Source organism: Oncorhynchus mykiss, chromosome 4 (genome assembly GCF_057628025.1).
Source record: "Oncorhynchus mykiss isolate SJ-2025 chromosome 4, ASM5762802v1, whole genome shotgun sequence".
Classification (NCBI taxonomy): Eukaryota; Metazoa; Chordata; class Actinopteri; order Salmoniformes; family Salmonidae; genus Oncorhynchus; species Oncorhynchus mykiss.
This window is the reverse complement of record NC_143025.1, coordinates 70,090,512-70,104,364: the sequence shown is the minus strand read 5'-3', so window position 1 is coordinate 70,104,364 and position 13,853 is coordinate 70,090,512. Positions and strand designations below refer to the sequence as shown.

Here is a 13,853-nt window from a genome sequence, read left to right as displayed (position 1 = left end):
GGGAGTTGTAGTGATGAGACAAGATAGTAGCTACTACAACAATTACCACGAAATTGGGGAGAAAAAGGGGTAAAAAATAAATAAATAAATAAACATATTATTCCCCAAACTTGAAACTCAAGCGCTTCTAGGCAGAGTTGCAAAGAAAAAGCCATATCTCAGACTGGCCAATGAAAAGAAAAGATTAAGATGGGCAAAAGAACACAGACACTGGACAGAGATATGGCTTTTTCTTTGCAACTCTACCTAGAAGGCCAGCATCCCGGAGACGCCTCTTAACTATTGACTTTGAGACTGGTGGTTTGCGAGTACTATTTAATGAAGCTGCCAGTTGAGGACTTGTGAGGTGTCTGTTCCTCAAACTAGACACTTAGTTGTGCACCGGGGCCTCCCACTCCTCTTTCTATTCTGGTTAGTGCCAGTTTGCGCTGTTCTGTGAAGGGAGGAGTACACAGCGTTGTACGAGATCTTCAGTTTCTTGGCAATTTCTCACATGGAATTTTTATGGTAAAAATGATCTTCCCCAAACTTGAAAGTCACTCGCTGCTTATTTATGCCAGTTAGGCTCTACACCCCTTGTAAAGGGGATTAATGATTCATGATTAATGTGCTTAACTTTAAGAAGCTATTTGGCCACTTTAGTTGTGATACAAACCTTATTAAAACATATAGGCATATATGCTAGACTACATGAGGTGCGTGACAATGATTAGAAAAAGTCGCAAAAAAAGGCATTATTTCTTATGCTGGTCATCATTCACAAGTGATAATATATAATTCACAAATGATAGGCTAATATTGTCACCCATCAAACTATTATTGAGTTAATCTTGTCTTTACATGTACTAAATAATATATGTGTGGCATTTGACGCTTTTTCCCGTGGTTTATTTGCATGCCAACCATGTAGGCTATACTCCTGTTGTAAAGTTAAGTAATGTGCTTAATATTAGGAAGGTTGATAAATAAATATAGTAGGCCTAGCCTATAAAAAGCTGATGGGATCCTCGTCTTTTTATTAGTGGCCATCATTTTGTTTTCTCCCGCAATTGCATAGCTTATAGAAATGTTGCGCAACATGAGCTCATGGGCTCTCATGAAGTGTTCGATTAGATTTTCGAATACATTTGCATTGATGTCAGAGTGATTAGAGGGACAATAGAGTGCTGAGTACCAGGCAGTTAGGACGTTTGGTAGGCTACTAATGACCAGAAGCAGCATCAGAGCTTGGAGAAGTCTAATTACCCTGACTAAACGGTAATGTGGAATTTGACTGCCTTCATGACTCGTGACCGCCGATGTGGCAGTAATACAGTCACAGTCAACAGCTCTACTCATCACACCCCACTGCCTCAGGTGTTTACAAACAGTCCATCCATGCTGTCTGACATCAATGCTCCTTCTACTGTGTGTTGTGGGAGCCCAGCTTTATGCTACTGTTCCAACTGCTCTCTGTCTTCAGTAAAACCCCTCTGCCACACACTTATGCACAGATATTTGCCAATAACCCCAGAACAAAGGCATACATACACACACGACCCAGAGGACTCAGCTACATACACACACGAACATATACTGTAGACTCCCTGCCTCTGCCTCTGCTGTGCCTCCGTATGGCCACAGGGATAACACTGTAATAACCACTGTCTCCATAGTGTCCTACTGCTGCTCTGTCTGTCTATCTGTCTAATTGATCCTGCCGGTCATTCTGTGTTGTGAACACTGTGCTATTTCTCAGACGGCCCATACAACCACTGACACAGTCAGTGACACAGGTACTGACACAGCTAGTGACACAGGTACTTACACAGCCAGTGACACAGACAGTGACCAGGTACTAACACAGCCACTGACACAGGCAGTGACACGGGTACTAACACAGCCACTGACACAGGCATTGACACGGGTACTAACACAGCCACTGACACAGACAGTGACACAGGTACTAACACAGCCACTGACACAGGCAGTGACACGGGTACTAACACAGCCGCTGACACAGGCAGTGACACGGGTACTAACACAGCCACTGACACAGACAGTGACACAGGTACTAACACAGCCACTGTGACTGAGAAAGACTGATGTTAACAGAGATCTAAAACACGTCTCCCCCCTCTCTCCCGCTCTCACTCTCTCTCAGATAACAGCCTTTGATGAGCTGCAGGCAGACTTTAAGGTCCCCATCGATCAGGGCAATCCACTCCATGCGGTATGTATGTTTCTCTGCTGTGGTAGTACATGTTACTCATGTACTACTGTCAGACATGCTCTCAGTTCAGCGTGGCGAATGTTTGTGGAATATGTGAGCATGTGACAAGTGTTGTGAATTAGTGTATGATGTGTCATGAGTGTATTTTCGGGAATATGTGTGTGTGTGCAGCGTGTCTATTGTGCGTTAGTGTGAGTTTGGGTGTGTGTGATGATTGTTTTGGGGAATTATGTGGTGCGTGTGTTTGCATCTGTGTGTGTCTGCATGCGTACGTGTGTGTGTCTGCGCATGTGTGCAGCTGTGTTGTGTGTGTGAGCGTGTGTGTGCGTGTGTGTCTGCGCATGTGTGCAGCTGTGTTGTGTGTGTGTGTGTGTGTGTGTGTGTGCGTGTATGGGCTTGGCAGAGATGTGTGATCTGCAGCTCTGCATTAATAATACAGGAACCAGTTGGCTGCATGCTGTTCTGTTCCTCCTTACCTCCTCCTCCGGATTGGGACTGACTGACTGGTAGATACCTCACATCACAGGTTTAAAGGCCGCAACTCCCTGGCTGCATCTGAAATGGCACTCTATTCCCTCTATAGTGTACTACTTTTGACCAGGGCCCACATAGGGCTACCAGGGCCCACATAGGGCAACCAGGGCCCACATAGGGCAACCAGGGCCCACATAGGGCTCCCAGGTCCCACATTGGGCTAACAGGGCCCACATAGGGCTCCCAGGTCCCACATAGGGCAACCAGGGCCCACATAGGGCAACCAGGGCCCACATAGGGCTCCCAGGTCCCACATAGGGCAACCAGGGCCCACATAGGGCTCCCAGGGCCAACATAGGGCTCCCAGGTCCCACATAGGGTTACCATGGCCCACATTTGGCTAACAGGGCCCACATAGGGTTCCCAAGGCCCACATAGGGCTAACAGGGCCCACATAGGGCAACCAGGGCCCACATAGGGCTCCCAGGGCCCACATAGGGCAACCAGGGCCCACATAGGGCTACCAAGGCCCACATTGGGCTAACAGGGCCCACATAGGGCTACCAGGGCCCACATCGGGCTGTCAGGGCCCACATAGGGCTCCCAGGGCCCACATAAGGCTGCCAGGGCCCACATAGGGCTATGGTCGAAAGTGATGCGCTACAGTATGTCATGCCATTTCAGATGCACACTCTGAATCAATTATCGTTCCTCTCCTTTGATTCCCTCTGGGGTTTCTTGGTTTTTAATCTTTCTTACTCCTTAATTGATTTGAGCAGTTTATCTATGACGTCCCTGTGACAGCATACTGTAGTTTGAAGGTGACTTTGACTTACTGTACTGTCGCAGCACAGCTGTGTGTCCTTTGGGATGACTAGAGAGAAAAGTTGGATGGAGAGACAACGTATTCATGGAACAGGATTGCTGAGCAGTTTCAAATGCACATTTGTGAATTACTTTTCTTGGAAGTCATTGTCGTAGCTTTGAAAATGATCTCAAATTCCAGCAACACTGTCAGATTTTGCCGCATTTGCATTGCATGTAATTATGAACTGCATCTGGATGCTACACTTGATACAAATCCCTCTGATCTCAGAGAGAGACAGTAACAGTAAGTCACAACGTGTCGTTATCACTGTGCAACTTAAATACTTTATCACTGTGCAACTTAAATACTGTACTTTGAAATAGAAAGGTCGTTAGTGAAGTCCACTGCACAACTTGTCTTTCTCCCCATGGCCTCCATCCTATCCACTGTGACATGGATACGACCCTCCCTCTTTCTCTCCTTCCTTCCATCTCTCTCCTTCCCACCCTCTCTCCTTCCCACTCTCCACCTCAACCACATCATGAGTCCTGAGGGGAGTGTTGGAGATTGATGTCTTCCTCCCTGGGCACCACCCTTGCCACCTCTGCTACCTCAGCCTCACACCCAGACAGCAAGCTAATTAGTGGCTGACTGTCATCATCCCCTCCCCCAGGGGGCACTCTGGGAGTCAGGGCTGACCCTGGAGGAACCGCAGGGAGGATCCACCGGGCTCTCACAACACACACACACACACAGAGAGAGAGAGGCAACACACACACACACACTCACAGGCAAACACAAACACACAGAGGCAAACACACACACACACACACACACACACACACACACACACACACACACACACACACACACACACACACACACACACACACAGGCAAACACAAACACACAGAGGCAAACACACACACACAGAGGAAAACACACACACACACACACACACACAGGCAAACACAAGCACACAGAGGCAAATACACAAACCACGAACCACAAACACAAACATACAGCTGTGAGTCTCTATGGTTCTGTGGCTACAGGCACAGGTATGAAGGCAAGGCCTCGTATCATTGGGACTAGAATAGGTAGGAGTACCAACACAGTGTACAGTGGACTGAAAAAAGTAGGTTAATTCCTAGAGTTGGTGTGTGTGTGTGTGTGTGTGTGCGTGTGTGTGTGTGTGTGTGTGTGTGTGTGTGTGTGTGTGTGTGTGTGTGTGTGTGTGTGTGTTAGTATATACAGTAAGTCCTCTGGGTCTTGCAGAATATGGGGACACACTCTAGGCCCAGATGTATTACAGCCCTGTCAATGTTGTTTATTTTGAGGAGATCAGTGCCTAGATACCTATCTCTTCTGATACTCTCAGACGACACACCAGTGCAGCGCCTGATGCGAAAACATGATGCTTTAATATTCCCCACAGCGCTCACGGCCCTGCTTGTCCTTTGTGATGCTGATTTACATCTGTTGCTTCTCCGACTCAGGACTAACTTTCTATCAGCTTTCAAATCTGACTGATAAATCTGACTGATAAAACAATGAATAAATGAATTCCAGGGAAGAAGTGTTCATAGTTTCATTATCATGCAGAGTGAGGAGTATTTCTCGTGTTATGATTTTATTACCCTAGACTGGTCATGGAATTGCTCATACTACTGTATAAGTTAAATTTGATTTCATTCTTTAGTCAAATTCTAAATTAGTGTTTCCACAAATGGTGAAATGGGACCTGGTGGTTTAGATTACAGATTCTAGCAAGGGTCCTCGCTAGAATCAGTGGGTTTCTTCACTTGTTTGGACACAGGAAAACTACAAAAGCTTTACAGGTTAGGTAACCACTGGCCCATGTAATCGACCGGATACTGAACTTGGGTTGTTGGCTCACTGCCTTCACCCTACTCCCTTAGAGAAAAGGGTTCATAAAGGCTTGTTTTGGCAGTGTTAGAAGCACGGAGACCTCAGATCTCATGTCCTCAGTCACTGTAGGAAGCGAAGTACCTGCACAATACTGACAATACATCAACCTCCCTATTACTGGACCGTCATTTCACCTCTCCTCTCCTGCAGGAAGTGAACCAGTAATTAGCCCATATCCATTCAGTCCTCCGACAAAGCGCTGTGTGTACTTTAGTGTACTCTGTGAAGGTACACTCTAGAGAAGGCCTTCTAACCTGACAAACACTCCTCTTCTTTTCTCAACAGTTCCTTCAGACTTCCCCATCTCTCCTCTCCCTTCTCAGCCTCAGTTTACATTTGTTTATCATATTTACAGTGCCCCGGCACACTTGCTTGTCAAGCAAATTCTTGCTGAGTAACATTTCAACGCCAACCCAGTCTAATTGCTTGCTAATGAGAAGTGTTGATACCTCGGCAGTTATCTGCCGTCTCCATGGCTGCCACTGGAATACATTAGCATGGCCTCGTTCATATTCCTCCTCGAGATGGAGAGAGGAGAGGAAAACATGTCAGAGGCAAATTCGGGTTCGCCCCAAATAAGGTGCTGCAGTCTCATAATATAACTCATTTACTGTATCTTCTCATAGATGTTGTGGTTTTCTTATGCTGATGTGCTGCAGTGGGTCGTGAGAGGACAGGGGGAGGGAGCAATATCTGTTTGGAGAACATGAAAGTACTCTGCAGATTGAGTTCATGAATGTATATGAGACTACCCGCAGCTCAATTTCATATCTCCTCAACCCCAACCTCTTTCATACTTCTCCCTAATATAATAGCACCTTTCTCCACTTTAAAGACAGTGGATTGGACTTAAGTTAAAGTGAAGATTTTAAGTGAATTTAAAACATCGCAATACACTTTGCACTTTTAAAATTGAATAACAGTATAGGAACAGGAGGTAATTTAAGAAACGTTCCACCGTCTTTACCCAAAACAATTTCAAGCAGGCTGAAGTGTAGATAATGTGTCCTGTCGGATTTTGAGATGAGAGATAAAAATGGCAGAGACTAACTGTCAAGATGAGCCACCAGACTGCACATTTCCCCGACAGAGTGGGCCCGTAGAACCATTACAATGGTCTGAGTTCCAACGTACGCTGGGCTGGCTCTTCTACAGTAGTGTTACCTCAGATGACATTATTTAGAGGCGTACAGTGGGCCTCATGATTAATTATATCCATCAGAGGAGGTTATTCTGTAGTGGGGGGATTTTCAAAAATACTAATCAAATATGTATGTTTAGTCTTCATTAATACAGCTTTTAGGGAATAATATTCAACCCCCCCCCCCTCCCGGTTTGGGAGGCCTTTTCATGAGCACCACGCAGTGGAAGATAAGCCTGTTTGGACGCCATTCATATACCATTCATCCTCCAGATAGCACATCAACCAAGTCTCTGCTGGAGACTAAAATAGGAAACGTTTCTATGCAATCGCCATATGCCATGCTGCTCACATGCGCCATTCAATAAGTATTGCCCGCCTCCTCGGCTCGTCTGGCATTGTTTTTTCTAAATATGGCCCTTGATAGACAAGTGCTTTAAGCATTGCTGGGTTGGCTTGACAAAGCCCCAGCACCACACACAGACAGACACAGGAAAATGCAGCGTCCTGCTTAGAGCTCAGCAGAGGTGGGGAGGAAGGAACCAGCCTCCTCCATGTCTCACTGTAGGCCTGCACAGTGCAAATCCAGTCTCACAGGCCAGTCAAACCATGCTACCCTGTTGTGTTTCCATATGTATATTTAATGTAGGGATATAACTGTTTCCTGTTTCCTGTTTGGCCTCTTCAGAGAGAGCGACTCCGGAACATTGAGAGAATCTGCTGCCTGCTGAGAAAGGTAAATAGTTACTGAACACTGTCCTATTTAAAACACTTCCTTCATTACTTCATATGATTATGTCATTTAGCCTACATTCTATATCTAGACTTTGCACAGGGGTGAGTATAGTGCTGTACTTACTGTATGTCAAAACATTCATATTCCTGTTTAGTCAACTGACATTATGAATGAGAAACATTTTTGGTGAAGATTAAAGCTTGCCCTTGCCTTCAGAAAGCTACCTTGTCTTTATAAAAAGACAGTGTGTGTCCAGTGCCTGTGGTCTGTGAGCCTGAGGTTACCGTCTGGGACTGAGAGACAAAAGGATTCTTTCAGCTCAGTCTCAGCGTGACATCTGTTTCAGTGGCCTGTGAGGCTTCACCCTACCTCTGCTCTCTCTCTCTCTCTCTCTGTGTGTGTGTGTGTGTGTGTGTGTGTGTGTGTGTGTGTGTGTGTGTGTGTGTGTGTGTGTGTGTGTGTGTGTGCCTTGGGCTGATGAAGTGGATGCTGCTGTTGTTCTTTATCTCTGTTGTGGACACTGTGCCTGAGGCTCATCTGTCACCCCTGGAGACTACAATGTGGAGCTACACCAACACTACATCAGAACAGTGGTTGACTCTTATTGTCCTACCCTGCCTGGAATCATAGAGCTCATTTGTGAGAGTTCATCGTTTCTAGAAGCTCTTCAGCACTGAATGGACAATGTTACTGAAGATATGGTTATTGTTTGCTCCTTGTATGTTCCAAATGTATTCCTTCAGCATTTGCCAATCTGAGCCATATTACATAAAATACTATATTGATCTTGTTTTTGATAGATTGTGGTGTTTATATGGGCTTGTTTTTGGCAGCAGGTGCTGTGCGTTGCGATACAGTCTCAGAGAAGCACTAGCTGGTGCCTTTATTTCACACGGTTTGGTTTGAGGGTGCAAAACAGCGGTGTTGTCACAGCAGCAGAACCAATCATAGAGTGCTGCTCATCTATCTTTCTCTTTTTATTTTGGTCTCATTCTCCCTCCCCAGTCCCCACACATCTCAGTGAGTACTGAAGTTGACTCACAGCAGCAAGGCTCTGGGACCTGCATCACCGCTTCGTCCTGATCCTAAAATACACAGGAGGACCATTTTCTCTCTCCTCTTTCGTTGGAGGGAGATGAGCTAGAGAGAAGGAGAGAGTAATGGAGGTAGATGAGAGAAGGATATAGAGATGAAGCGAGGGGGGTAGAAAGAGAAAGGGAGAGAGGGAGATGAGGGAGAGCTGCTGCGCTCCGGTGATTCAACACCATCAGAGAGCCTGTATGGTATTGAGTCATGGAGGATTCCACTCCCTCCCACAGCTCTTGGCTGGACCCATGCCATGCCACCATGTCTGACTGTACAGACGGCCTCCAGTCCTTCAGGCTGCGCTACCACAGACTGTACAGACGGCCTCCAGTCCTTCAGGCTGCGCTACCACAGACTGAACAGACAGCCTCCAGTCCTTCAGGCTGCGCTACCACAGAATTAACAGACAGCCTCCAGTCCTTCAGGCTGCGCTACCACAGACCAAACAGACAGCCTCCAGTCCTTCAGGCTGCACTACCACAGACCGAACAGACAGCCTCCAGTCCTTCAGGCTGCGCTACCACAGACCGAACAGACAGCCTCCAGTCCTTCAGGCTGCGCTACCACAGACCGAACAGACAGCCTCCAGTCCTTCAGGCTGCGCTACCACAGACCGAACACACAGCCTCCAGTCCTTCAGGCTGCGCTACCACAGACCGAACACACAGCCTCCAGTCCTTCAGGCTGCGCTACCACAGACTGAACAGACAGCCTCCAGTCCTTCAGGCTGCGCTACCACAGACTGAACAGACAGCCTCCAGTCCTGCAGGCTGCTCTACCACAGAATATTTAGCACAGCAAACTAGACTTCTCACAACACTTCAACAGGTTCTTTGGCAAATGGATGGGGAGTGTCATGTTGACCTACTGTTTTACTCCCAAGCAAAGTTCAGCTCATGGAGAGTTCTCAGAACACCTCGAATGCTGTTTCTCAATGTAAGGCGTTATAAAGTGATAAGGAGCATAATCCTTTTAATCTGTCCTACTATGTTACCAGAAGTTTAGCACATCAAGCTGTTCGCACTTCTTCTTTAATGCTGTTTCCTAATGTAATGGGGTAGAAAGTGATAGGTAGTGCCATTACTAGTCAAAGAAGCATATATCCTCTTTGTGTGTGTCTGCATGTTGCAGTTTGTGCTATTAATAGAGCAAGGTTGTACTGTATGTTGCACACAGATATGATGATGAAATATTAATGTAAATCTATGACCCAACCAAGGAGGAGAGGATTACCATGGATTACCATTAGAAAGTCTTGGTAGATAGCTGTGTTTGTGGATCTGTCTTCACAGGATATTGAAAATGGATTTTGAACTGTTAATACTAGACCTCTCTTACTTGACTGTACTATAGTCCTCTTGTGTTTCTAACAGGTCTCCCCAGTTCCCAGAGCCATATTATTACACTACAGTAGGACATGTAAAAAGAAGTAAATACATTTTTTTTTAAACTCTTCCTCAAATCCTGCATGTGGAAATGCAGCATACTGACAGAACAAACAAATCCTTGTGAGCTCAGCACTGATAAGGAATAGGACTGAGTGTTTCCTCAACACCCTCCCTCTGTCCCTCGCCCAGGTGCGTGAAATTGCGTACTTCTCCCCCGCCAGAATAATCAGAGCTTATGCAAAAGAACGGCTACTCTGATCCCAGGCAGTGGCAGAGAGGGAAATAACACTCAACTGGCAATTCACAGCCACCTTTAAGAAAGTGAAATGAATAATAATCATGCCAGCGCATTGTGTTGGGCATTGGAAATGGAACCAGGATTTGAGGAGTACAGGACATAGGTGTTGGTGTTGTTTTCTTGCAACCCAGTGGATGAATGAGGTTTGCATTTATCTAAGAATTAATTTAATGAATTTAATACTGCACATTGAATCTTGGATCGATTCATTCATGTTTCCATTTAGTATTTCTCCACGTCATTCTCCAAGTCATTCATTGATTTGGGTAACTCGTGTAGGTGTTACTCCTGTAGCCTCCAGTATTTTGATTGAGCCCCTGCTTTAGTGCTACTCTACTCCTCTGCTTTGATGCTCGGGCTGTTGAAGAATAGAAACGTCCCCAGCAGGAAGACTTCTCCAGCACTTACCCTTACACCTCTGTCTCTGCTTCTTATCCCCTGTTCAGTCCTCTTTTCCTCCCTAATGGAGTACGGTACATGTCCTGGTCGCACAAAACCTCCTGGATGAAGAAGCCTTGTTTTTTTTATTTCTTCTCCAGTGTGAGTGTCATGGTGAATCTCCCTCACACCCAATCAGTGCCCAGCGAGCGAAGGAGCACGGAACAGTCTCCGGTGGTTGCCGTAGCGCTGCGTGTTTATTCTTCAAACAAGGAGCTACTTTTGATGTTTAAGTACAAAGGTTCCTCCCCCCTAAAGGATTTTCAGTTAGTAGAGGAGTGGGGAGGCAGGGCGGGTTTGGCTTGACAGATGAGATGAGTGCTGCTAGATGGGAAAGAAGATGTTTACCAGGGTACAGACACAAGTGGCTTGTGGTGTAGTCAGATGATGTAGCTACAGAGGAGCTGCTGGTTTGACGAAGCTCCTGTAAGGACTGTTGATGTGGAGCAGGAAGTACAACATGGTACACTGCACTGAGGACCTGGGGCTATACTTACTGTGATTCAGGGCTTTCTTGTCACACTGGGACCTTATGTGTGTTATTTCAAGTGTATGATGTCCACACTGTTGCTGGTTTTCTCCTCACCTTCTATACGGTTGGATAGTGGGATGCATATTCATTCTCACTGTAACACATCAAATTGTATTTGTCACATTTTTTAAAACCTTTATTTAACTAGGCAAGTCAGTCAAGAACAAATTCTTATTTACAATGACGGCCTACCGGGGAACAGTTAGTTAGCAATTTATGTTATTCTTCAATAACTCAAACTCCAAAGCAAATCAGGGGGAGAAAAATAGGTTTATTCAGAGAGGACAAATCAAGATGTTGTGCTGGGAGTCAGATGTTCAGTCTCCCCTGTCCTCAGCTTTTCCCCCTCGAACAAAGGAACAGGATGCCCCACCCTAGCCTGGGGTTGACCAATCAGAAGTCCTTGCAGTACAACTTGGCCAATGGCCAAATAACAAGTATCCTGCCCCCGACTCAATGTACAGACCAATGACAACGTGGCACATGTCTCTCTGAGTTCAGGAGTGACATTCCACAGATCCTAAACAGATGATGAACTGAAACCCAACTCCTATTTACAATTCGCTATTGACCATTAGTACTCTAGTTTTTAGTCCTCTCATCCTCTGCGTTGTGTATTTTCGATATATTCCTACACTGCCTTGTTCAGGGTCAGAACGACAGATTTTACCTTGTCAGCTTGGGGATTCAATCCAGCAAACTTTCAGTTACTGGCCCAACGCTCTAACCACTAGCTTACCTGCCGCCCCTGCGCCAAATACAGGTGTAGACCTTACAGTGAAATGCTTACTTACAAGCCCTTAACCAACAATGCAGTTTTAAGAAGGAAATAAGTGTTAAACATTGAATAAATAAAAATGTAAATGAAAAAATAAGAAAATAGAAAAATAACAAATAATTAAATAGCAACAATAAAATAACAGTATGAGGCTATATAAGGGGGTTCCAGGACAGAGTCAATATGCGGGGGCACAGGTTAGTCGTGGTAATTGAGGTAATATGTACATGTAGGTAGAGGTAAAGTGAATGCATAGATAATAAACAGAGAGTAGCAACAGCTTAAAAATGTGGGGGGGGCTGGAGTGTTGCAGCTGTAGAACTTTTTGAGGATCTGAGGACCCATGCCAAATATTTTCAGTCTCCTGAGGGGGAATAGGCATTGTCGTGCCCTCTTCACAACTGTCTTGGAAAACGTGACAGTTCGTTGGTGATGTGGACACCAAGGAACTTGAAGCTCTCAACCTGCTCCACTACCGCCCCGTCATTGAGAATGGGGGTGTGCTCGGCCCTCCTTTTCCTCTAGTCCACGATCATCTCCTTCATATATATACAGTATATTAACATATTTGCCCAATTTGAGTTACTATAAAAAATGCATGACATTTTTTCTGTGCTCTGATTGAGAATTTGTTTTTTTTGTAGAGGACCTCGGGCTGCATATATGCTACAGTATGCTTAGGATACTTCACTTACACTTACTTCACTTACTGATAGACAGTCACAGACATAGTTAGACAGAGCGAGACAGTCGTACTGGAAATCCCCCAAATCATCGGTTCAGACTGTTGAGCACATTAACTCACTTTGGTGGATATTGTGAACTGCATAAAATCAGTGCTCATCTCACTGTCATTTCTCTGTGCATGATTTGAATGAGCAAAGCGCATTTTCGGCTGAAATGACATACCCAAATCTAGCTGCCTGTAGCTCAGGCCATGAAGCAAGGATGTTCTCGCCTTGCCATGATTAAATGCAGTGATACGTGCTTTCAGCTTTGCGCGAATGCTGCCATCAATCAACGGTTTCTGGTTAGGGAAGGTTTTAATAGTAACAGTGGGTACAGCATCTCCTATACACTTCCTTATAAACTCGCTCACCGAGTCAGCGTATACGTCAATGTTAATATCTGAGGCTACCCGGAAATATCCCAGTCCACGTGATCGAAGCAATCTTGAAGCGTTGAATCCGATGGGTCAGACCAGCATTGAATAGACCTAAGCATGGGCGCTTCCTGTTTTAGTTTCCGCCTATAGGAGGGGAGCAACAAGATGGAGTCATGGTCAGATTTGCCAAAAGGAGGGTGGGGAAGGGCCTTGAATGCATCGCGGAAGTTATAGTAGCAACGTTCATTTGTGTTACTCGATTGTGTACAGCAATTGACATGCTGATAGAATTTAGGTAGCCTTGTTCTCAAATTATCTTTGTTAAAATCCCCAGCTACAATAAATACAGCCTCAGGATATATGGTTTCCAGTTTGCACAAAGTCCAGTAAAGTTCCTTGATGACTGTCTTGGTATTGCGAGAGGATATGCACGGTTGTGACGATAACCAAGGAGAGTTCTCTTGGGAGATATTTGATTGTGAGGAATTCTAGGTCAGGTGAACAAAAATACTTGAGTTCCTGTATGTTGTTAAAATTACACCATGAGCTGTTAATCATGAAACATACACCCCCGTCCTTCTTCTTACTGGAGAGATGATGCACTGAAAATCCGATTGGCCGTTTAGCATGTCCCCAGCTAGCCATGTTTCCGTGAAACAGAGTATGCTACAATCCCGGATATCTCGTTGGAAAGCAACTCTTGCCCTATATGGGCAAGCTAAAGCCAACTTCATAAAATCACTACTAGGTGGCTAGTAACTCAAATCAAATCAAATGTATTTATATAGCCCTTCTTAGATCAGCTGATATCTCAAAGTGCTGTACAGAAACCCAGCCTAAAACCCCAAACAGCAAGCAATGCAGGTGTAGAAGCATGTAGTATTACAGAGAAATAACAACAACAACAAAAATATATATATCTATA

At 45.3% G+C, this 13,853-nt stretch overlaps 1 protein-coding gene across 3 annotated transcripts in view; it reads left to right on the top strand.

The window, feature by feature from the left end:
* The window catches only part of LOC110522284 (protein cornichon homolog 3), a 45,033-nt gene that overhangs the window by 8,225 nt on the left and 22,955 nt on the right, over window positions 1–13,853 (top strand). For all 3 annotated transcript variants that reach the window (XM_021600549.3, XM_090232900.1, XM_090232901.1), the window contains exons 2-3: window positions 2,144–2,212; window positions 7,256–7,303. In XM_021600549.3, coding sequence (XP_021456224.1) covers window positions 2,144–2,212; window positions 7,256–7,303 — 117 coding nt within the window. The remainder of the gene's footprint in view (window positions 1–2,143; window positions 2,213–7,255; window positions 7,304–13,853) is intronic.